This window comes from Sesamum indicum, linkage group LG3 (assembly GCF_026168435.1).
Source record: "Sesamum indicum cultivar Baizhima isolate 11 linkage group LG3, ASM2616843v1, whole genome shotgun sequence".
Classification (NCBI taxonomy): Eukaryota; Viridiplantae; Streptophyta; class Magnoliopsida; order Lamiales; family Pedaliaceae; genus Sesamum; species Sesamum indicum.
Window position 1 is genome coordinate 27995450 of NC_142659.1, and position 25812 is coordinate 28021261.

The window sequence follows — 25812 nt, forward strand, 5'->3', positions numbered from 1 at the left end:
TTTTTTTCTATATTATAAATTCATCCATTAAATTTTTATTTTATGATTTTATCTTAAAGCCTAAAAGATGTATAATATTTTCTTTTGTATCTTCGATTTATTTATTTTTATAATTAAAATGACATTATAAACAAATAATTTCATTTAATAATATGTGTATACATATACGTCTATTGTTAGGAAATAACATAATATTTCATAACTTCTATTATGACTTACTCTAATCAACAATTCCTATTAACGCATTAAAAGTAAGTTTTCGTTCTTGCTTTATATTTTATTTTTCTTAATAAGTAAGATTACTTCAGATTTATGTACTTTGATAGTTTACTATGGAATGTAAGTTATATAATACAAACAAGACATTTAAGTAATTGTTTATTTTTTAATATTTTGATACAATATTGGATATATGTAAAACGTGATTTTATATTTTTAATAGAATGTCATAGTTATTTAAAAATAATCATCATACAAATACAAATTTTGATAAGTAGAAATATGTTGTATGTGCTGAAAAATATCAATTTTAATAAAAATTCAAAACTACTATATGTTGCAATAAAAAATTAAAATTTTATTTTATGTAAAAGATTTTTTTATAGTGCAATATATTACTAAAAAAATATAAATATAGATATAACCGTGCATAGCACATGTTCTACACTATTTAAGTAAATTTGGGTCAAGATAATATATACGTACACAACAAAAACATAAAAACACACACACACACACAATATATATATATATATATATAGTGATTGATTTACATTTATATATATATATATATATGGAGAAGTAATGCATACGAAAATTTAAAAGTATGTGTATCATATACTTCACAATGTAAAAATACATTTATTATTTTTATTATTATGATCGAACACGATTTATGTAAATATTAAATCAAATTCAATTATTAAAATACGATCTTCGTTTTACTAGTCCAAAATCAACCCAACTTATCCTTAATACACTAATTACAGTGTGGTTTGGATTGCGCAAATTGATTGGGGCCGGAGCGTGAACACCCCTACATTCTATAATAGAAATGTGTAAGTTTATAAAGCATATGGGATTGAACATTTTCTGTGCAACATATACGACCCAAGTCAACAGTCAAGCCAAGAACACGCGTAGCCGTCGCGCTTCTTCTTTTCTGATATAATCTCTCCGCCCAATTTCTCATAATTTCGCACCCCAAAAGAAACAACATGGAGGACCAGATGTGGAGCGATCTACTGTTGCAGGCAGCCATCATTCTGATCGCCGTGTTCATGTTCCTCTTCATCCACAGCATCCCCCAAAAGCTCTTCTCCAAGCTCCGCCTCCTCTCCCGCCGATCCAATTTCGAAGCCAAGCGCCATTTCGTTCTTGGCGCCCAGCTCCTCTCCCAGGCCAGATCCTCCTCCGATCGCTCCCTCGCGCACCGAGCTGAAGCAGAGGCCGATAGAGCCATCTCTATCGACCCCAAGGACGCAGCGTATCACATACTCAAGGCGCTCGCTCTCGAGCTGCAGGGGTTCAAGACCTCGGCTCTCGATTCGCTGGACATCGCGCTGTCGCCGCTGGCCGCGAAATCTCTGAGCGACGGTGAGAGAGCGGAAGCGTTGTTCAAGCGGGCGGAGCTGCGTGTGGCGGTGATCGACGGCGGTGGAGCGGTGGAGGACCTGGTGGAGTCGGTGAAGCTGAAAGGGGATAATGCGAGGGCGTATGGGTTGTTGGGGGAGTGTTATGAGAAGAAAGGGTTGAAAGAGGAGGCCCGAAAAGCGTATGGGGATGCTCTCCGAGTCCAACCCGAATACGATTCGGCCCGAGATGCATTGGCCCGTCTCGTGGCCCCCTAACCCATTGGGCCTCGTTTGGTTTGATTGACGGAATTGTGGAGGACATAATTGTTGAGGAATTCGACGTCGTATGATTTGTAATCTCACGATAGACTATTCTGGTTTGGTTAAAGTGATTGGATACGATGTTTAACAATATGTATTTGGTCCAATTGATTGATAACATGTTAATGTTATGGCCCAAACAAAAGTTAGGATTCACAACTTTTATAATTGATTAAATAAATATAAACACTATAATTTAAATTTTAAAAGCAATGCATTCTTAAGGTAAATCGCTGGAGATGCAGTTTTGATCACAGAAGGAAATGAGTAGTACGCAAGGTTGGGTATAGCACCTCTAGACGAGATCCATGGACCATGACCCTTCAATTCCACCAGATCAACTATCAACCTATATTTTATAAAGGAATAATTAGATCCTCATTTATTAAAATTTGGTGTAATTACATATAATTTTTTTGTTATATATTTTATGCCCTAATGTTTATTTTCATCCAATAACAGCATTTGCTTCTACTAGCAAAAAAAATTGAAGAAAAATTCATATTTATTTTCGATGGACTTATTACAGGCTAAACAAACTTCTCTGATCAAACAATCCTTAGCACATGCGTTACTGCATGTGAAAGTGTATAATAGTAGTTTGATTAGAAATAAAGCAGATAAACATGGACTTTCATTATTTTTTTTTGCTAATATCAATAAATTCGATGAATTTGAATTAATTAAGAAATTTATATATAATTTTCTTAAGTCACATGGAGTTATATATAATTTTGTCAAACTTTAGGAAAAGATGATGTAATTATAATTGTAATTTGCATTAAAATTGTAATTATCCTTCGGACCCTGTGGTTTGGGCTCAAATTATTTTACGACACGTCTTGAAATTAAACTTAAATAGATTTGTATTTATATCAAGTGTATGCGTTCTATTACAACGCATTGATACTTAATAAATAAATATTCGAACAATATCGTTAAATTATACAACTCAATCAAATCAAAATCATTATAAAAATTTAAATATCGAGACTATAGTTAATTACTATATATATATATGATCTTAATTATGACTTCAATACTTGTCATGATATGATTATGATTAAAATATTTATTATAATTTTTTCAAGTATGATTAATATTTTAATATTAAAACAACAATTAATAATAGTATCCAATAGTACGGAGGTCCGTACATAGAAAAAGCAGGTATGATGATCTATTAATAGAAGTGGGATGCAGATTGCAGAGCATTTATAGTTCCTTGTAAGAGAAGTTGAGTTTGTTGAAATTTTCCGACAGTAGTAGTAAGGAAAGTGGTTATTATGAAAGTAAGACCTTGTTTGGTTTTATTTAAATTCTCCATTTTTTATTTTCAAAAATTCCAAGTAACTTTTTGTTTTCCGTATTGAGTTTTTATGTGTAATGAAAATATATTTGGAACATTAGAATATTTTGTTATATATATACATACATATATTAAAAACAACATGACATAATGAAAATATATTTGGATCAGGATGTTCTGTGATTATTTTTTATACTAAATAACATAATAAAATAAAAATATCTTCGAACTGATAATATTTTGTATGATTATATTTTTTTCTTTCTAATTATATATATATATATATATATTTCTTTTCACTCCAACTTTACTCCTCCTTACTTTTTCTTAAAATCATTTTTTTACAAATAATTAAATCAAATAAAAATACGCACGTAACATGAAACAATGTTTATCATATAAAAATAAATAAACTTTTAAATTTAATATAAAATAAATTTAAGCATATGCACAGGATGTGTCACTACTGCTAGTTTAAGCTTAAGCTGGAGTGAGAACTGCAGTAAGAAACATTTAAGAATTTGCACAAATTAGAGCTCAACTATATATTTAAAAAAAAAATATGTTACTACATATTCTTATATACTTTTTTATATATTTAAATAAAAAATTCTATTACATTTAATAAATATTAACGTTGTTAATTATGTTGTATGTAAGAAAATAAAATTCACAAGATCTGAAGTACATTTCACACATTAATTAATCTTATTTATTGTATTGTAGTAGCTGGTGTTTAAATCAATTATGAGTTATTGTTGCCAGTCACTTTTCATCCACCAACTACTTGTCCTTGTGCACCTAATACGTGTCCAAAATTGGATGAAAATTGATGTCGTATTTATATAGTTATATAATATTAACCAAGATATATTTGGTGCCATTTTTGGTTAAATATATTCGCTATGTTTGGTTTTGTTTTTGGACAATCTTCGAGATAAGATAAAACAAACTTAATGTTTGTCTCTTTGTTTTCACACGTTGTTTTGGATAATTACACTTTTTTCTCTTAAAGTTTGGTGTGATTACACATAAATATCCTGTGACTTATAATTACATCTTGTACTTCTAAGGTTTACTTCCATCTAACAAATGGATCCACCGGTTAGTAAAATTCACTAAATTTAATGATATTAATAGAAAAAAAACTTCATTTAGTATTTTTTATGTTTATTTTTTTCTAGCAAATAGATCCTTATTAGTCAAAATTAATCGAATTTTAGGATATTTGAAAAAATAAAAATAAAAATCTATATTTACTCCTACTGACTTATTGCTAATTTATTACAGGTCAACAAATATTTTATTACCAGACTACTCTTATAAAACTAAAGATACATGCATTAACGTGTGAAGATACGTACGAGTAGTTTGGTGTGCAAAAAGATTTGTTTGATCTACAGTAACTCAGTAAATCAGTAATAAATTAATTGGGGATAAATATAAATTTTCAGTCAATTTTTTTTATTAATATCAATAAATTTAATAAAATTTAACATATAAATAAATCTATTTATTAAATAAAAATAAAAATTAATAAAACTAAATATAATTTTTTAAAATCGTACACAAATTACCTATAATTGTACAAAACTTTTGCAGGGAGTAATGTGATAGTGTGATTTTCCCAAAAAAGTATAATACAGCTTGATTGGCTAAATGCAGTTGGGTGGTGGATTCCCTACAATAGCAACGGAACAAATGTGCCGTCACAAGTGGGCACAGTCCCAATCACAGCCATCAATTTTCAATTGCGATTGCAGCCCTTAACAAGACTACCCCGATTTAGCTAACGAGGTTTAGATCAACGAAGTTGTAATTTTTTAGATAGAGGTAAATTTCATTAATAAAATAAGATTATACAGTATAATAGTGTTCAACTGGTGATTTCTTTCTCGACATGTCAAGGGATATGTCATAATCTATATAACGTATATGAACTAACAGAACGAGATAAATTAACACTGATAACTAACAGAACAAAGTTGTAATTTTAAAGATTATAGTTTTGAACTCCACCATGTGTGTGGGATTTATCTATCGCATAATAAGAGTTGTTGTTTACTGTAATAATAGATATTGTTGAGTAGAATATAATTATTGTAATAATATTCGCTAAAGTGATATCAATATGAATAATTATAATTACAATCGATTTATTTCAATTAATGAAAAGTTCATTGTTCTTTTTTTTTTTTAATAAAAAAAAAAAGAACAACACTCCCCACAATTTTAATTTTTATGCAACCGCCAAATTTCAAAATTTTGCCTACGAAGAGTAATTGCTAGTAAATAAAAGGTTGTAAGTTCGAATGTTATTAATATAAATAATTTGAGATTATTAAAATATTTTGAGGGAGTAATTATATTTATACATTCTAATTTGTAATTTTTTTTCATATAAATGAACGAATTATTCATGCATTTTGTATAATTATAGAAATAATTCTGAAAGTTAAAAAATAAGTATAGTTTGTGTATGTAATTATTCAAAAAATAGGAATAATTTATGTAAGTGATGTTAACATTATTGATAAATGCATGTGTGATTATCAAAAGGTATGGGTAATTGTGTAAACAAACCAGATGTTATAATGAGAGTTTGATGACAAATAATATAACTATTTCGGGAGAAATGCATATCACCCCATATGATATCCAAAATGAGCATATTACCCCCTGTGAAAAAAGTACCAAATTATTTTTTTGTATTTTTTTAAAATTAAGCAAATTACTATTTCACGCGATTTAAAGTGCAAGCGCTTTCTCATTAATTTTTTATTTTTTTTTAAATTTTAGATCATAAAGTTATTTTTATAACCTTATTTAAGAATTGTTGAATCTGATTTGAATTTAAGGTTTAAATTTGACTAATAAATTAATGGCCCAGATCTTATTTTAATTTAAATCAACGGCATGTGTTTAAAATTATATTTTTTATGTTGAATATTTTTATATAAATATATAAATGGTTTATGTTTATATGTAATATATTATATATATATACTTAGATATATAAATATATACATATATACTTTTATATATTAGAGAGAGAGAGAGAGAGAGAGAACGGTGGATGGGGGTGGAGGGCGGCAACGCCATGGAGTCCATGGGTGCAGGGATTGGTGTTGGAGTGTCAATAGGTAGGTAAGATCCTATCCAAACTCATAACATAATTCTAAAACTCAGGTTTAGACCCAAATCCTTAAAAAGAATATAGATAGGGTCAGAGTAAGGTCTCTACCCATCAATACATAGACTTAATTTGGACCTAAAAAATATCTTTTTTTTTTCTCAATTCAATTAATTATATAATAATATAATATAATAAGGGGAAAAACTATTGGCATTCATTAGAATTTTTCAAGTGTAAAAAAAAGAACTTCTCATCTTATTTTATTGGGTATTTTCATTTCTACCTACATCAATATTATTACTCTAAGTTAAAAAACCAGTCGTCGCAAAGTTATTAAATGATCAAAACTCAGAGGTGTAGTTATTTAAATTATAAAAAAAAATTATGAGTTTAACTGCGTACAAAAATTAAAATGTTTGAAAATAAAAACAAAAAAAGTAATGAAAAAAAAAACTGAAGTAATTTAATTCTTGTACTAAAGGTTGGCTAAAATTTTTACCAATACAATCATATGACTAATAACGGTAAATAAATTATAATAACTCACATAAAATTAGACAAAACTCACATAAAATGAGATGAATACCCACACATTCTGTAGAACTTGAACTTATAGTCTTAAACTTGTTTATGGGTCCTCAAATTAAATCTTAACTACTAAAGTAAGACATCATTGATGCTTCAACTATATATGTAAAAACAATTATATGCATAATATAATATTCCCAATCCAGCATATAATTTGACACCCAAATCAAATCTAGCTACACTAATTATAATACTCTGTTCTTTTTTTTTTTTCTCGAGTAGTATATCTATATATATGCAATAAAAATAATATAAAATAATATTAATTATACTTCGACCTCCTTTAAGATGTGAAATTATATTTTTCTGCAAGAAAGTTTTGAAATTATATGTTTACACCCCTCTTGAGAAATCACTGCTTACACCTGTTCTCCTTTAATTAGGATTTGGATGAAAAATGCTGATGATAGCAAAAAAAGTTATATAAATTTTTAATTTTGTCCCTCATTCAACATTCACATATACTAAGTCTTTATTTATAATGGAAAAAATATAATGATATTAGTCTCACTTCATATATATATTACATTTGTCCCTTTATAAGTATAAAGATATACTTGAAAATACTAAATGAAGGGCAAAATAAAAAATTTATGTAATATTTTTTGCTAACCGAAACATTTTTCGTCAAATTCCTAATAAAAGAAGGTCAAGTGTAAATGAAAAATTTTCGAAATGGTGTAAGTGTAATTTCAAAACTTTTTTAGAGAAAGTATAATTTTATATTTTTAAAGAGAATTTAAATATAATTAACCCTATATAATATATACCAAAATGAGAGAGAGAGAGAGAGAGAGAGAGAGAGAGAGAGAGAGAGGTATTTATGATCGTACTTGTTAAATATGGAACAACCAGGAAATTGGATCAGACAGTACTTTATCCCATATCTGGAAATTTATATAAATTAAAATTTTATTAAATCCTGAAATTTCAACATTCACCAAAATAAGTAAATTGTTTTTACTATAAGTAGCAATATAAATAAATATATTCTTAAAAAATAAATATTAATTAATTACATGGAAATTTTTTGTTAAATGCCTAGAATTTTTCAAGCCATCCTCCGTCGTATATATATATATATATATGTATGTATTTCTCAGTTTGATCTCTTGCTCAGGATCTCGGCTGAAACCCTCATTTTTGCTTACATATAGATAACTATAGTGATGTCTCCAAGCAGTGATCTCGCCGGTGAAAACGTAATTTACGACATAAAGTTGTCGACGGTGGTGCCGGCGAGCATCACGGCGGAGGGCAAAACCCGCCAGTTAACCAACATGGACTTGGCTATGAAACTGCACTATATAACAACTGTGCATTTCTTCGGCGGAGACGCGGCGGAGGGGTTGAGCATCCAGGATCTCAAGAATCCCATGTTTCAGTGGCTGCAGCCGTACTACCCCATCTGCGGCAGAATTAGGCGGTACGACGGCGGCGGCAGGCCATTCATCAAGTGCAACGACAGCGGGGTTAGGATCGTGGAGGCGAAATGCGCAAAAACGGTGGATGAGTGGCTGGAGACCGTCAACGGAGGCGATCATCACCGCCTGCTGGTTTACAAACAGCCTCCCGTCGCTGATAATTTCGGATTCACGCCGCTCGTGTTTCTGCAGGTACTCACGCGTTCGTTTCACACATCACAACTCCTTCCTCTCTCTCTCTCTCTCACACACACACACACACGCACACAGAGTTAGTACTGGAAAATTTGACATGGAGAAATTATTACTCCTCTTCACGAGTCAATTAAACTCTCACATTCAGTTGAAATGTAACAATACATAATTTCATTATTTTATTTACTTTGGTATTATTTAATCCTATAATAATTATATTAATATTTGAAACCTTATAATATTTAAGTATTCCCAATTTAATTTTGTTTCAGCTTTTATTAATAGTTGCATCATTTTATTAAAAGTTTCTCGAATTGCATTCTTACCTCCAGGATATCCTTTAGGACAATTACATTAACACCCTTAAAGTTACATCTAATTGTATAAACACTTTATGTTCTTTATAAAATTGTATGTAAATCCCGTTGAATGTAGTTATATTACAAATATACCCTTTATTCAATGCTAAAATTTTACGAAAACAGCATTTCAAGAGGTGTACCTATAATTTTATGAAGACTACGGGATGTTTGTGTAATTAAATCTAATTTTAAAGGGTGTTGATGTAATTTATCCTATATTTTACTAAGCCTAACATTTCAGCTTATCAAATTTTATAGAACTAATTAAAGCTCATGATGAAATTTGGAAATCAAGTTTTTAAAAATTTTAAATTATACAATAAATCTTTTGGATTTAAAAGTATAAACATTTTAATAGTAATTACATCAAACATAATCAACAAAACCCTAGCCTATTCATGATAATTCTGCATTCTGACAGTCTATTTTCAAGAAACTATTATATAATTTAAATAATCATAAAAAAATTAGAAACAATTATTTTCTGAATATATATGGCATTGATATGCAATAAACTTTTAAAGAGTTCAAGAAGAAATGAGGCTTGTCAAATTATTTTATTCTTATTTATTGTGTAAGAATAGCATTTTCCAAATATAAACTTCCATAATGTTTTTTCGAGTATTTACTTTTCTAAAATTCTTTGGGGTAGACTTCCAAATTGCAGAATCCATCTAGAATTTTTGAATTATTTTACTATTTAATTCATGCATTTTAGAATGAAAACTTTAGTACAATAACATAGAAACATCAACAATTTTATCTTTTTCCATGATCTTATTATAAGTATAATTTTATAAAAATTAGGGTAAAGCAAAGGGCTCATATAAGAATAAATACAAATATTCCATCATTATTTGAAAATTTATAAATAATTCTAAAATTAATAACCATATAATAAATACTCCCTCATGATGGCTTAGGAGGTATTTATAATTTTTAAATAATATAAATATTTATAATGATGACAAATTTAAGAATAATTTGTAATTTATCCAGAATTTTTGTTGAACCAAATTGTCAGACAGTACAAATTATCCTGAAAGCATGCATGGTGATGCAATCAAAGAGTACAATTTTAAATGAAAGTGAGGATATAGCACTCATCAGAGTGGAAATATAAGTAAAGTGAAATTGTAGAGAAGTGCATAAGATAAAAAGTGAAATTAACCCTAATTTAGCATCATAGCCTTAGTTGTATAATATATATATCCTCCGTAGATATTTAATTTTTTTCAAAATAAGAAGGGGAAATTGATATTTTCATTTTAGAAATATTATTTAGATTTCTTGTTTAAAGAAATGATGGAACTTGGGGTTTTATTTTTCAACTTTTATTTAAAAGTTTAATTTTTATTTTGTTGATATGTTAATGGTACTTTTCATTACAATTAATACATAAGAAAAATCAAAGTGGGACTGAGGAATTAGTGGGGAATGTGTCCTTTCTTATCTGTCCAACCAAATGCAGTCCTATTCTAATTAAGTTGGCGCAATAGAATGGAAGTTTTATTTTCCTTGTTTACTTCCATTTATTTCAAAACGTCGTGATTGCTCTTCTTACTTCATTTTCTTGTTGAATAAGTTTATTGGGATAGTAACATAGTCAAGTGTACAGCTGCTCAATTATTATTTGGGAAATTTTAGTTTGAATTTGGTTCGATTAAATATGAATTAATTATATGACAAATGTACTATATTGTCGTGTAATTGGTGTACAGTTAAAAAAAAATGACAAATCACATAGCAACTAACCAAGTGTATCATATTTGCTTTGTGATTGATTTGATTATGCCAAACCCAGTCTGAATTAGAATTTTTCCTATTATTTGAGACATTATATAAATTAACTAAGACTCCCTTTATCTGAAAAGACTTACATCTAATCTTTGACTAATTTTGTCATGTTTGTCTTGATATTAAATTCAAAAAACCAACTTAGATTGTTTTCTTTTTTCCCCTTACACTAAAAAAATTGTAAAATTAACTAAAGAATCATAGTATAAGAGCCATTTTGTTGAGGTGAGGGAGTAACAAAAGACATTTTATAGCGTCCAACACGGTTGGGAATAAAATTTTCTTGAAAAATATAAATTATTAGGCATTCTATCTTTTTTTTTTTTAAATTCAAGAATTGATTGATTATTTGTTTTTAAGAGATTCGTTGTAATCTTCTCTTGATAGAACTAGACAACACACTCATTTGATCTTGATTCTTGTGGAACAAATGTGAGATTGGACTGGATGTGCATGGCTGCCCTACTAATATCTACCAATATAATCAGTCTTTAGATACTATACCTGGTGTTAAATACACTGGACAGTTAAATGATTAATGCATACCACACTTTTTAAAAATAAAAGAGTATGCGACAGTTAATGTCTTATACACCTAGTGTAGTACGGATATAACTATTTCTAATCTACTAGGATGTGATCATGTTAACATAAAACTCTAAATTCATTAAATCTCAAGTTTACCATTTGAACACTACCTCATTTCCTGATATGTCTGTATTAACGGTCTAGTTGGTAATTGTTTACTACTTAGTTGCAAAGCTGTTCTGTTTATTGCATGCAGTTTACAGAGTTCAAATGTGGAGGACTGTGTGTGGGAATGAGTTGGGCTCATATTCTTGGAGATGCATTTTCAGCTACAGAGTGCATCAACATGTGGGGAAAATTCATGGCAAATCGAACACCAGCACCCCACATTCTCAGCACACCACCCATCATCCACCACCTTGAGATGGCATCGTCTTGCCGGTCCCTGAAACTATTGGATCCCCTTGGAGACAACTGGTTGACTCCAAACAACTTGAAAATGCAAATGGACACTTTTCACCTCACAGAGAAACAGTTGAGTGATCAGCTGTCCGGAGAGAATAAGAATTATAAGGTGAAGCCTTTTGAACTGATCTCTGCTATTGTATGGAAATCTTTGGCCAAAATAAGGGACAGTTGTAGCATGACTGTGACGGTGTGTAAGAAGGGAGAGTTTGTTCAAACTAGTCTGGAAAATGAATTGCCTGGGAATATGCATCAGGTGATTGGGATAGTTGAGGCTGAAATGACTGGAACTGATCCACTTGAATTAGCTGAGCTGATTGCTGGGAAGCTTGTGGACGAAACGAGCATGATCGAGAAACGAATGGAGGGAGCGAGCGTCAATGGGCATCCGGCTGATTATATCCTGTATGGAGCAAATCTTACATTTGTTAACTTGGAAGATGTTAATCTGTGTGGGCTGAAACTGAGGGGACAGGGGCCGGTTTTCGCCAACTTAAGCATCGGAGGGGTGGGCGATGAAGGGGCTGTTGTGGTGGTTCCATATTCAGGACAGGGAAATGGAAGTGGTGGGAGAACTGTGAATGTGATTCTGCCTGAACCTCAACTTTTACAGCTGAAGAATGAGCTGAGGGTGGAGTGGGGCATCCTCTGAAGGGATTCTTATGTTCATCTTCCTCCAACTATGGTCTAAATGTATTAATTGTCTGTAACGTTTTGTTTGAATAATTACACGAACATCACATATTATAATATTTGATTAATTAATAAAATAATTTTTATTTTTCAGTTATGCAAGTTTAACTACTGTGTATGAATCCAATTATATTACTTAGTGGGAGCATGATTAAATCAAATATATTTTTTAATATTTTAAAAAAATAATCATGAAATATACTCATCGAAATAAAAGTTATTACTCTTTGTGAAAAAATAATTATTAGTGACAAACAACAAGTGAAATAATAAGAAAAAATAGTATGTTTAACACATAGGACAAAACATTTTTTAATCAATTAAGCTTATTTCAAAAGTAATTTTTTATCCAATTTAACTTTTATTCACTTTTTACTTTTATTTACAAACACTACCCACTTCTAATTCTGCTAAACTTCCAATTTTTTCTACAAATTTGCTTTTCTAAAAGTAAAATTTTTTGCAAACACTCCTACAACCCACAAATATGCTGAAATGTAAACCGTTTTTGTATGTGTCGCTACATAGTTAATTGATGCCTAATCTGGAAATAGTTTTTAGTTTCAATTCATTGAGTACTGCTTGTTCACGTATTGATATGTGTATTAAACACTTGAAAAAAACAAGTGCATTAGTATTTTTCCGTTTATTCTTGCAAAATTACTATACATACTATATGGATATAATGCGAGTTCAGTTCTTACCAACATAGTAAGCATATATAGAAAGAACATAATACTATCAACAGTCTCAAAACCTTAAAAGTGGAACTATTTGGCTAGAGAATCACCTAGAATTTCTTCCGATGCCCAAGTGCATGAAAGCGCCAGATGTGGTTGTGCAAAATTCAGTGGCGTAGAAGTGCCAGAGTTGATGCTTGAATTTGATGAGAACCGGTGCGCTTATCCAAGGGCTTTAACATTAAACAGTCCTCTTGCCGTAACCAACCACAATAAGCTACTCCAAGACAAAAGGTAATACAGATATGAAAGAAAAGATGCACATACAAGTCCGAATACTGTCACAAATTATCTGAGTCCTGCTTGAGAGGCCAGGAAAGATTGTACACGATGAGTCCAACCATAAGGACCACACTGCCTAAGACGAAAAAGGGGCTCAAGCTTACACCTTCTGGGAGGTATGGCAATGGAAGGGAAAGAATATAGATTGAAATTGGTACTGCGAAAACAAAATAAAAGGTTATTGTGATCAGGCCATGTTAACATAAAAGCACTCCAATATATAAGTGATGAGAGTAGTACCTGAGGACATCACAGCAAGGGAAGAGACAACAGCAGAAGAATATTTTAAAAGATTGAGCACTGATATGTTGAAGGCTATATTGGTTATTATGTAAAGGAGGGGTAGCATTGGGGCTCCATCACACCCTGACAAATTCAGAGGAGCAGAGAGTCATCGAAAAGACCATTTAACTTGATGTTTCCATTGGTCTGAGACCATACAAGAAAATCAAACAGAAGCGAGTTTAACTACTAGAAATTCCAGAAACAACTCCATTCTCCACGATCTCACTTATACTTGCTAAAGAAGGAAATTGTATGTCAGGCCATCAAGTGGAAAAGCAAGGTTTGTTTATAAAAAACCTTTTGCTATCCAAGAAACTAGAAGAGTAACTCTTGGAACAAACAAACAAAAGGGCTACTGCAGAGGAATTTGGAGCAAAGTTGAAACTTCTCCTTTTACTGTTTCCCATCGTAATACGAGTCTTCATAAGGATTTCAGTGATTTTGTAGTCGTTATCATGAATTTGATTATCCTGGTGCAGAGGCATGTTTAGACAAGCTTTTTTCCTTTCTTATTTTTCTGTCTCCATCATTCATAGAAGTATATATATGTTTATATATTATATTTCTAGACAAATGTCTTTTTAGCTTTCAATAATAGAAGTCTTTTAATTTCATGTTCTTTTCCAATTAATATATTTGAACCATCTGTTTGATTGTCAAGTGACAGTGCTGCTTTAAAACTTCTTGATCACCCCTCTCCTCAGCAACATGCATATCTACACTCTTGGGGTAATGGAAGAATACTAGAGTGAACTCTCATTTAATCTTACATGACACTTTAGATATATAGAACATCTGATTACCACATCTTCATGACCACTCACAAAAATGGCCATAACAGAAAAATTAATTTTGTAATAATTACTCTGGGGAGTGAAGTAATGAGGAAGAACTGCAGCTAGTCTCTCCCTGTGAACTCAATACTAAAAATATTGGCACTGCAAGACCCACAACAGAATTCCAAACACTGAGATAACAACGCAAGATATTACCTGTTGTATTGGCTCCAATATTAAGGAAGCAAGCAGCACCACTTCTCAAGTACGAGGGGAGTTCAGAAAATGGGATACCCTTCAAGTTTGACAAAAGAGGCAGACACAGGAGCACGAAAAGAGCCTACAAGCAAAAGAATTTGAGATATGGGCATTCAATGTTTGATTAATTGAAGAGTATAACTTAGTTCCATTCTCATAAATAGAAGGTGAACCAAATGTAAAAGGCTCCAAGAATTCGGCAGTCCATAGCCTTACCATGCAAATATCTATTCTTTACCAATTTGAATTGGCAGTTATATCATTTTTATACTGATTGATGATAAGTAATTTCCATGATGCTTGAGGCACTTGCGCCACTAGGAGTTGACAGAAGGATGCAAATATCTCAATTTTGAAAACCACAAGGGATTAACTTATGCCTACAGCAAAACCAAAAAGAACTAACATGCCATTTACCAAAAGCTTAGGATTGCAACATATTACCCTATTTCTGTAAGCTTGCACCCAACAAAACGGAAGCTAGGGGCCAGGTCAAAAGCATAATATACATCCTCATAACTAATATACATGCCCGCACATACGCATACCTGTATACATGTATGTGTGGATGTGTATATACCCAGACTTTGGAATGTATAAAGACTTGAGCATGACTGTTCAATTCAAATCTGAGCTAAGTGATCATTACCTGAAATCCAGATCCAAAGGAATTGACAACAAAAATGTCCAGCACTTTTCCCTGTATTAGTTAGCCAAAAATTTAATAGAGCTGTTTAATGTTATACTCTAGAAATTTGAACTAGCACATATCAGAAAGTCCGAACAAACAGACACAAGCAAGAGACACTGCATTTTTAGCACCTTGAGGCGGGTTGCAGCATCAAGAAAAACAGATTCCTGCACATGTCCACAGGTTTTTCAGAAAATTAAATTTCCTTTAATAATGTGTTAGTCATCCGACCATGATATCATGCATTACCTTGACAACAGAAGCAACTGCTTGAAATGCATTTGAAGCTAACATTAATGCTGGCCACACGATTCCAACTCCAGAGAGCAATTGATCATGTTCTGATCCACTGGAATCCAGACAAACGTATTATTGGAACATGACTACATTGTCAGAAATTACAGCACATGAAGTTATTATCATTCTAGACTTCTTTTATGTGGCAGGGCAGTAACCTCCACCTGCCAAAGCTTGATCTAGTCGTCCAAGGAAATTTATTCTCAAAACTCATCCTGGAGAATGTGCAGATTTGGTTTAGTGGATTAATGAGATTGTGGAGGCATCATCAAAGGCAGGGTTGAATAACAAAATTCATCGAATAAGATTCAATCTCGGCTTGAGTCAGCTTGATTAGTGAAAAAATTGATTAAGTATGCAAAGTACCAAGCTACTTAAGCTTAACTTGTTTAATAATTGAAACTAAGATTGAAAATAATTTCAACCTCAAATAAAAAGCCAAGCCTGAACAATACCTCATACCCAACTTGACTAAATTCTCTTACACCCCTAGTCAAAGGCATGCATATGCCACAAATCCACTAGAAATGCATTGCCAACTACAGTTAATTTCAACATTTACTTAACAATTCTTATACATAGTGAAGAAGACGACCTTGTAACTGCCAATACAACACCGGCAGCAACTAGAAAGCATCCGACAAGTCGGTTCAAAGTGTAAGTCCTCCCCAAGAGGAGTACAGAAAATGTCAGCTGCCATACCAAAAACGTCTGCAATAACAAGACTGCCAAAAATATCAACCTTGAAGAACAATGATTCTCTGTTTTTTGTCAGGTTATACTGGAAATAACTAGGTCGTATTTGTCTATGATTAAAAGTACATGCCTCAAGCTAAATGCAAATGAGTTTTAATATGACTCTCGAAACTGATAGCTGTTGGCAGGTTTAGGTAATTTGTTTGGTAAAGTTCACCAAAATATGTCTCCCAGTCTGATAATTGAGAAACAATCATACACCCCTTATGAAGTGAATAGAACTTAACTTAGAGTAACAGGAGAGAAATTTTATCAAAGAGCAAACCAGAAAGGAGAATATTTGAAGCAAATTTGCTCCATGCATTCGTCCGCTTAAATTTTATATATCAAAACTATTCACATAGTATCAATTAAAAATAATTATAGTGGACACTATTAGCTGATCAGAATAAAATGAGATTACAGAAAGAGAAATAAAAGTTGTTACTCAATTCATAGTTTAAATTTTCCTGTCATTTTACCAAGAAATCATGCATGCAACATGGGAATTTAACTAGTTCCAGTCAAAATCAAAATGGCTTTACCTGATTTAATATTGGTATAGCTGGTCCAGGTAGCATGGCTGTAAAAGACACACAGTATTCAGTATAAAGGCCGCTGAAGAAACTAACAACATATTCATGTTTAGGTCCAAAATTAGAATTCTTTTTCACAGTTTTAAATTTAGCAGCATATCAGCCAAGCCGATATTATGATAAGCACCACCGTGCTACTTTACTTTTACTCATAAATAAGAAAAATATGAATAATGGTAGACTGCAAATAAGAACCATTCTGTATCCTGTAACACTGATCAAGTAACTTCTGCTCCAGCACAATCAATAGGATACAACAGATATTTGTTAGTCTTGACTGGTAAAAATATGGTTTCTCATACCTCCGGAATACATCCCCGAAACAACTCCAAGAGCCTCCAGAAAACCAATTATTATAAAAGGAAACTTTGGAGAGGCAAGCATCTCATCAGTAGCGATGCCAGCTCGGTATCTCATGTAAAGGACAGAGAAATATATAACCACATACCTGTCAAAACAAAACAATCATCAGTTTGCTGCTTGGGATTTCTTTTATCAGTGAGACTGTATTCGAGCAGAGGAGACTAAGATAACATGGCAGTTATCTTCCAGTAGCCAAGAAGAAGTTAATTGAATGATTCTTTCGTGTTTAATTGGTTAGTGTACCCATTGAACTTTTTAAGTGAATAGGTGGGATTCTCAACACAAAATCACATGTGTCCACTATTTTTCTCTTTGATACTAAATTTCAGTTGCAACTACTTTTAGATGGTCTAATTATGATACTGAAAAATAAATTGATCCACCTGAGGTTTTGCTGGACATTGATTGCTGGAAGCTCGTTTTGTTTAATGTATAACCTGAGCAAAACAAGCTCAAAAACTGCCATGCTGTTTGTAATGCTCGCTAAGTAAAACTTTGCTCTAATATATAAAAAGTGAAATAGATTGAAAAATATCAAGTGACCCTATAGGTTTGATGAAGCCGCTTACCCCTCAAGTCCCCATCTCTCTATCGTGAGAAAAAATGAAAGTGAAACAGCCACCAAATTACCAATCATGCCCAATCCTAATAAATTGACACTTACATTGATCAAATAAAAACACATACCCGAAAGTGGTGAGCTGCGCGAGAAAAAAAGGGAATTCCTTCATGGGAACAAGGGCGAGCTTGTAAAGCACGCGATTGGCAATGGCTAGTGCTACGGTAACCGCGGAGCAGGCCACGACGGCGATCTTCCTATTGTTGGCTCTAGAAGTGGGCGGCGTAGGTGGTGGCGGAGGCGGAGAAGAGGCCTTGGCATTGGCGGAGACCCGAGGCAAATGCTTGAGTTTAAGTCTACAAATAGCGTTAACATGGTAAATCTTCAAGTGCTTGAAAATGGAGATTTTTGGTTGGGAATTAAAATTGGATTGAAGCTTGAAGAGAGGAGGGGAGGCGGAGGGGTTGATGAATCGGGCGGAGGAAGCAGAAGCAGAAGCAGCAGCAGCAGCAGGTGGTGATCGGAGAAGTTCCATGGAAGTAGCTGAAGAAAATAACTCCCAACTACCAAATTATAGACTTTGATATTAATTAATATTATTCATCCTCAACAATATATCTTTCTTGCATTTGGAAACTTCAATTTATTTTTATTTATCACGTGATAAATAAAATAATATTACTAAGTGGAGCATTATTAAATTAACCATATTTTTATATTATTTTTAAAAAACTTTAATATGAAATACTAAGCAAAAAGACAGTATTTTTTAACACATAGAGACAAAATAATTTTTTATCATTTAATTTATTTTATAAGTGAATTTTCTCCAAACACTATTCAATTTAGCTTTTATCTGCTTTTTATTTTTTTTACAAATACTATCCATTTTCAATTCTGCTATAACTTTCAAATTTTTCTATAACAATCACTTATATAAAAGCAAATTTTTTTACAAAAACTCCCTTAGTCTTGATAGGAATGTTAATTCGTTTAATTTTTTGCTTTACAAAAATTTTAAAATAGCCTAAAAATTAAAAAAAATTGATATATTTAATCGTACTTTTTATGAAAATTTTAAAATAATCCTAAAATTAAAAAATTCGACATATTTAGTTTCATAAATCCTGTAAAATAGATGACTCAATATGTTAAAATTTCCAATTTGGGAAAAATTTTAAAAATCATATAAAGTAGATGACAAAATGTATTATTTTTTCAATTCTAAAATTATTTTGAAAATATTATAAAATAAAGGACTAAATATTTCAAGCTTTTTAATTTTAAAATTATTTCAAAAATCTCATAAAATATAGAATTAAATGTATTAAACTCTTATCCTATGAAAATAAAAATATAACTTTTATCTTTATAATATAATTGAATTTGACTCGATTTCTTTTCTTCGTTTCTCCTAAAAATTAAATATCTAATAATTGCATGTAATCTTATAAATTCTAAAAATATATAATCTATACTCTATTATTTGGTATTTAATTTTTTTATATCTATTATTTGCTTTTAAATATTTAACCATCTTTTTTATTTTTTTCAATTTGAAGTTCCTTTATGCCTTTTTTATTTTTAAAATTATTTCACCAATCTTTTTACGTTTCTCTGATTAATTTCGGCATTCTATTTTTTCTCAATAACTTCTAACAATTTTTTTTTATACTTTTTATTTATTCAATTAAATTAAAATAATAATTATTTTATTTTTTTTGAATTAATTGTGTACATACATTTGTGTATTGCCACATGCACCAACAATAAAAATTAGAGATAACTGCACCGCATTTCTTTGAGATTTGGTGTAACTACACCCAAATCCATATAATTTGAAAAATTATATTTAGTACCAGTGATGTTTGTTTTCATCCAACGTATAGATTAATCATTTCGTCAAAATTTATCGATATTAACAAAAGATTATATTTACGCTTGATTGATTTATTACTGATTTTATTATAAATTAAAAAAATATTTTTCTAACTAAATTAACTTAATTTCAAATCAAATAATATATAGATGAGAAAATATTTGTTTGAATAAATAAAGAAATCTTATATTAATAATTATTATTACATGTATAAAAGTAAAGTTAACTGAGGGGCACACCAACCACCAAAGTCCAAACCTGTGTGTTGTGCCACCGCCACGTGAGATGCATTTGACATGTGCCAAATTCTGGGACCTCAAAATATCAACCAAACACCACTCCAATCACCACAAACACTCTCTCTCTCATCTCTTTTTCTTTTTCTTCTTTTTTCTTTTCTCTTTTGGTACTTAGTTGTGGCTGTCGCTCCTATATATATAATAAATATTTTTTAATTTAAAAAATATATTATAAAAAAAATAAAATATATATACTACACATCACATATCAAGAAAAAAAATAATAAATAAAAAAACTAACTTAGGATTATTATCATCACCATAAAATAATTGGTGTTGGGATGTCGTAGATTGCCGCTTTTAAGTGAAAAAATTCTTCTTCTTCTTTTTTTATTTTTATTTTTAATATAGATTCAAAATATAACATAAATAAGATTGATATATATAAATCAATGCATCACATTTTATTAAAAAAAGAAATAAATAAAAAAAAAACTAACTTAGAGACATTATTGACACAATAAAAAAGTTAGTGTTGCGATGTCATAAGCCGTTATTTATGAGTGAATACCTTTCTTTTTTTTATATTAGTGATACACCCTCAAATCATTTTTCCTAAGTCTAAATCTAAGGAAGTATGCCCCCACTGATCAGCCCAGCAAACCTATTCGTTGGGCCATGAGTAAAGTATTAAATACATGGCCCATCGATTTATATTAACCTGACAAGCCCAAAAACAAGTCCAGTTCCGCAGGATAACTCAACAAACAATAGGGATGACGCATCTTATGCAATTCTGATACCTTAAAAAATATCATATAAAAAAAAACCTCTAATAAACTCTTTTAGAGTGATGGCAGACGACCTGATAATAGCAAGTGAAACGAAATTCGTAGAATTCAACTTGACTAGCATGACTCATTCAAAGAGTCATATCTCTTTCCAGATAAGTCCAAATTATAATTCATTTTTTTTTGTTAGTCAGCTAACTCACATAGCTTTTAAATGGTATAATATATGCTGCAATTATTTTCGAATTTTGCTCTAGGCCGGCCTATGTATAGGAGCCACTGTGCAACCTTAATGTAACAAGTTCCATTCATTCTTATGCACTATTTGCTCCAAATTTTCAGCAAGTTCTTGGCATATTTTTACACTCCATACAGTCGTTATTACTTCACTTCAGTACTTCATCACTTTACAACAATTATTACACTCCATTATTCTCACGTTATTTCAAAATTTTTGATTGTTTATATCAGTTTACCGACTTAAAGATTAGAGTGTTAATCTTTATTTTTTATAAATTAGTCCTCTTTTAATTTTAGAATTTCGTTAAAAATCCTTCGACATTGATGATATTTTTTATAGAGGAAGAGTTGCAATATAATATAGGAGTCTAGGTTTGTATTTGCTCATCTAGGGGAGATATACACCAAGTAATCAGTAGAATTGGAGATTGCTTAGTAGTTCAAACATTGGACTCAAAGACCATCTTCACTTGCTAGTAGTAGAAACATTATTAGTACAATGTAACAAAGATTGCATAAATGCATTTAGCTGTCAGAGGGTATAGTAATGATTTTACATACCCTCCGTTTGCAAGAAATCCACATATATCTCTTTTGCAATCAATTAAATAATGATAAAATATTATTAGATTAGTTTCAAATATAAATAATTAATTTAATTAATATTTTAATATATATTTTATCATCAATCAATGATTGACGATTCGCCAAAATCGAAGTGTTCTACACAATTAAATTATGCTTTATGGTCAAAGATTCGAGCCAATCAAACGACGTCACGTGGAGAATTGCATGTACGTTCCAATCAAATTAAAATGAATAATTTTAATATTTATCTCTTTAGAAAATAGAAATATTAAAGAAATAACGATAATTTTTTCTAATCATACTATTTCAAATATTTAATTTATCTTATTAAATTAAATTATATGAAAATAATACAAAAGATTTTGAAGTACGTTACAACTCTATTTCTTTTAGCACAAGGGTCCTTGAATCTCAATCACCACACAAAATCGTGAAAAAGACCAAAAGAATTCCCCTCCCGAAGTTCTGCGAGTTCAATAATATTCAAAGACACTTGGAACGGAGATGGAGTTGTTGGTTGAACGGCGTTGGCAATCTTAATCATCACGTGAGTGGCGGTCCTTGGAGGGCCAGGACATGTTGTATAGGATGAGGCCCAGAACAAGAATGGCAGAGCCCAGGTGGAAAAATGGGCTCAATCTTACACCTTGGGGGAGGTATGGCAGTGGAAGGGAAAGAAGGTACATTGCAATTGGGACTACAGTACACACAACAAAAATGACTGCTCTCAGTACCATGATGCTGTAAGTGTGTGTCTATCTGTGTGTGTGTGTGTGTTTGCTGATATATATATATATATATATATAGAGAGAGAGAGAGAGAGAGAGAGAGAGAGAGAGAGAACCTGCTGATCTGGCGGCAAGAGAAGCAACAATTGCATCGGAGACTTTGAGAAGATTGAGAATAGATATGTTGAAGAGGAGGTTGGAAATTACGTAAAGGAGGGGTAGCAGTGGTGCTCCATCACATCCTTAATTACCAGGCAAACAATAGAGTCATATAATTACACAAAATAGAGCCATAAATGTTGGTTCAATGATTCGAATCGAGTTAAGCACAAACATATTATAATTCAAAAAGGTATTTTTGTTAATTTATCACAAAAACTACATGAAAACCTAACAAAGACTAAATGGGCTCGTTATCAGACGCACGTCAAAATCGCAGGGTGGGTATTTATAATTTTTCAAATAAATGAAAAATTATTTTTAATTTCAAGAGAGGTGACTGTAATTTGCCATATTTACATATCTATAAAATCGGAGGAAACGTGGAAACAAATAAAAAACATCAAAGTGCCCTGAACTTTCTTCAGTATGCAGTAAGGTTATGTAGAAGATGTTACCTGTCGTATTAGTTCCAATGTTCAAGAAGCAAGCAGCACCACTTTTGAGGATTGTGGGCAGTTCAGATAGAGGAATTCCCTTCAAATTTGACAGGATGGGCAGGAATAGGAGTACAAAAAGAGCCTACAAGTGAAACAATGAATACTTCTCTTCCCCATCAGCATAAGAATGCATGTGCTCGACAATGGCTTTTCAAAATTCTTACTCAAATTAGGTTTAGTCGAACCAAATCAATTACTAAGTAAGTGTGACACACTTACTAGTGAACTAAAACTGATCACAAGACAAGTGTATTGCACTAGTCATATAATTGATTTAGGTCTGGCCAGACTTGGTTTGTATGAATTTCACTGCAATCTAATACCTTACCTGAAATCCTGATCCAAAAGAATTGACTACAAAGACGTCCAACGATTTTCCCTACATGGCTTGAACGATCAATTAGGATAACGATTGAGAGGGATGTGAAGGAAAGAACAAGACGAGTGCAAATAACGTTCGGATGCTACCTTAAGACGGGCTGCAGCATCGATGAATACAGATTCCTGCACATGTCCAGAGCTTTCAATTGTTATTTTGCCAATTTGGAATAGGTTAACACTAGGCAATGGCTTATGAAATCACCTTAACGATAGATGCAGCTGCTTGAAAAGCACTCGACGCTATCATCAGTGCTGGCCACAGAAGTCCAACTCCAGAGAGCATTCTACTGCTGGCTGAACCACTGCCGGCCGGAAACAAGATGTTAGCAAGACATGACTGAACATATATACATCAAGAAACAAGGAAGTAGCTTGTAAAATCGAACGAGAGGTTGTCGTCTCTTTGATTGAATAGACTGAGACGTAGGCATGTAAACATCCATTACATTGGTAAAGCATCCAAAAATACCTCGTGGCAGCCACTACAACACCGGCTCCCACAAGAAAGCATCCTGAGATTTGGGTCAGTGTGTAAGTTCTCCGCAGGAGGATTCTGGAAAATATCAGCTGCCACACCAAGAATGTCTGCACAGGCAGGTTGGGATAAAGAAACCATTGCCGGAAGCAATCTTAAACAATTAACAAAGTTGTTGGGGAGTCTAAACAACGATTCCTCAAGACCAGCATGGCGAGAAAGTAGCTTACTTGGTATAATAAGGGTATAGCTGGTCCTGGAAGCATGGCTGCAAAAGATAGACATATTCAGTGTCAAGAATGTCGTAGAAAGCTAAACTTCATCTGTCTTCGGTTTTCAAAGAAAAGGTAATGGTATCTGATTCATCCATTCGCTCCCAAGTTCAATATATATATCACTTCATAATTCGTAGACGAGCCTCAGAGTTACAATTTAAGGATACACAGATATAACGCAAACGGACACGCATTTAACAGAGAGAAAGCAAACTGGTAAAAGTATCTAAGTAAGTACAAGAAGAATACTTGATAGAAATCGTCTATCCGCTATATCTAATAAGTCATTCTTGTAAGTTAATAGCATCAGTGTCAGTACCTCCAGCATACATTCCTGAAACCATTGAAATGGATTCAAGCAAACCGATCACAATAAAGGGTGCCTTGGGAACGGCCAGCATCTCATCAGTCGTCAAGCCAGCACGATACCTCAAGTGCAGCACGGAAAAGTATACTGCCACATACCTGGTCAACATGAAGCCATATTTGAAGAAAATCGGGTAATAGCAGCTAGCCGGAAAATCAAGTAAATCCAGAAAACAAAAAGGCATAACGGCTTGAGAACATACATAAAACTATTGAACTGAGCCAGAAAGAAGGGGTGATCCTTCATAGGGACAAGAGCAAGTTTCTGAAGCACCCGATTACCGACTGCTATTACCAGGGTTATGGCGGCCCAAGTAACGACCGCGAGCCTTTTATCGGCACGCGGATACGATAATGGAGGGCCATCATCCTCAGATGATTTAGCTAAAGCAGATGGAACCAAATGCTGGAACCTTGGAATGATAGTATTCTTCCTGCAGTCAAAATCATTCTTACAGGCAGAAAATTTAACATTACTAACAGACAATCTCAAGGGCTGCAACCGCAATCGGAGATGGGCCGGAATCAATCCAATCCTGGAAGCCCCACCGTTGCTGCCATGAACAAAGGTGGAAACAAAGCTGGGAGCAGAGGATTTGGGGGCGAGTAACTCCATTGCAGCAGGCTAAGAGGAAGAATATTCAAACATGGGAAATGGGAATTCACCAAAATTCAACCATTAAACAAAAATCAATCAATGATAAATCATTGCATAACACCGGAGAGTCAAAACATGACTAGTTTTTAATGTTGTCAACTCCAAGACTGGAACGACAATGTAATAATACACTAATATACTAATAGTGTTTGGTGAGTAACGTGAATGTGCAGGCATCATAAAAATAAAACCAAGATTTTAAAAAACAATTGCTGACAACTGAAAGCTGTAGATCCAAAGACAAATTAAACTAATTACAGGCAGGCGGTCATCGGACCTAGGTCCTAGTATTTTGGGTTCGAACATGATCATTTCTTTTATATATATATTTTATTTGTACTTGTGTAATCTGTTTATACAAAAAAACGAATATATTTTACTTATCTCGCTTATAATACTCAAAAAATTAATATTTTTATAAAATATAAATAATTTACAGACGTCTTAATGTATATATAATATTTTAAAACTTAAAATATGAACATGTAAAGAAAATAATCTTTGAATAATATTATTATTTCTTATTTATAAAGTTATAATACTATTATTTCATACAAAA

At 32.0% G+C, this 25812-nt stretch overlaps 4 protein-coding genes across 5 annotated transcripts; 2 read left to right on the forward strand and 2 right to left on the reverse strand.

The window, feature by feature from the left end:
• The first annotated feature begins 1063 nt into the window (after positions 1-1063).
• LOC105159041 (uncharacterized) lies at positions 1064-1988 on the forward strand. The gene has a single exon (XM_011075974.3). The coding sequence runs from the start codon at positions 1218-1220 to the stop codon at positions 1848-1850; it is 633 nt and encodes a 210-aa protein (XP_011074276.2). The 5' UTR covers positions 1064-1217; the 3' UTR covers positions 1851-1988.
• A 6004-nt stretch (positions 1989-7992) lies between these two features.
• LOC105159042 (protein ECERIFERUM 2) lies at positions 7993-12489 on the forward strand. Its single transcript, XM_011075975.3, has 2 exons — positions 7993-8544; positions 11491-12489. The coding sequence occupies exons 1-2, from the start codon at positions 8098-8100 to the stop codon at positions 12349-12351; spliced, it is 1308 nt and encodes a 435-aa protein (XP_011074277.2). The 5' UTR covers positions 7993-8097; the 3' UTR covers positions 12352-12489.
• A 502-nt stretch (positions 12490-12991) lies between these two features.
• Positions 12992-18563, reverse strand: LOC105159043 (protein CLT2, chloroplastic). 2 transcript variants are annotated; one of them, XM_011075976.3, is made up of 10 exons: positions 18103-18563; positions 17355-17500; positions 17002-17039; positions 16317-16432; positions 15674-15773; positions 15556-15591; positions 15383-15433; positions 14692-14815; positions 13655-13780; positions 12992-13571 (listed from the first exon to the last, which is right to left on the reverse strand). In XM_011075976.3, exons 1-10 carry the CDS (start codon positions 18507-18509, stop codon positions 13414-13416), a joined length of 1302 nt encoding a protein of 433 aa, XP_011074278.2. In that variant the 5' UTR covers positions 18510-18563; the 3' UTR covers positions 12992-13413. The 2 variants fall into 2 exon arrangements, with proteins under 2 accessions (XP_011074278.2, XP_088735417.1); XM_088879291.1 differs by lacking the exon at positions 18103-18563 and adding an exon at positions 17799-17923.
• A 3447-nt stretch (positions 18564-22010) lies between these two features.
• LOC105159044 (protein CLT2, chloroplastic) lies at positions 22011-25449 on the reverse strand. Its single transcript, XM_088878177.1, has 10 exons — positions 24799-25449; positions 24549-24694; positions 24185-24222; positions 23949-24064; positions 23682-23781; positions 23567-23602; positions 23427-23477; positions 23057-23180; positions 22556-22681; positions 22011-22408 (listed from the first exon to the last, which is right to left on the reverse strand). Exons 1-10 carry the CDS (start codon positions 25209-25211, stop codon positions 22248-22250), a joined length of 1311 nt encoding a protein of 436 aa, XP_088734303.1. The 5' UTR covers positions 25212-25449; the 3' UTR covers positions 22011-22247.
• Positions 25450-25812: the final 363 nt, after the last annotated feature.

Bases quoted from the DNA above. Each gene is read 5' to 3' on its own strand.
- LOC105159041 (XM_011075974.3), top strand. From the start codon at position 1,218: ATGGAGGACCAGATGTGGAGCGATCTACTGTTGCAGGCAGCCATCATT.
- LOC105159042 (XM_011075975.3), top strand. From the start codon at position 8,098: ATGTCTCCAAGCAGTGATCTCGCCGGTGAAAACGTAATTTACGACATA. The intron at 8,545-11,490 runs GTACTCACGCGT...TATTGCATGCAG, and splicing joins CGCCGCTCGTGTTTCTGCAG to TTTACAGAGTTCAAATGTGG.
- LOC105159043 (XM_011075976.3), bottom strand. From the start codon at position 18,509: ATGGAACTTCTCCGATCACCACCTGCTGCTGCTGCTGCTTCTGCTTCT. The intron at 14,816-15,382 runs GTAATGATCACT...TTTTGCTTGTAG, and splicing joins CCTTTGGATCTGGATTTCAG to GCTCTTTTCGTGCTCCTGTG. The intron at 13,572-13,654 runs GTACTACTCTCA...TTGTTTTCGCAG, and splicing joins CCTTGCTGTGATGTCCTCAG to TACCAATTTCAATCTATATT.
- LOC105159044 (XM_088878177.1), bottom strand. From the start codon at position 25,211: ATGGAGTTACTCGCCCCCAAATCCTCTGCTCCCAGCTTTGTTTCCACC. The intron at 23,181-23,426 runs GTAAGGTATTAG...TTTCACTTGTAG, and splicing joins CTTTTGGATCAGGATTTCAG to GCTCTTTTTGTACTCCTATT. The intron at 22,682-23,056 runs GTAACATCTTCT...CTGGTAATTAAG, and splicing joins CATTGGAACTAATACGACAG to GATGTGATGGAGCACCACTG.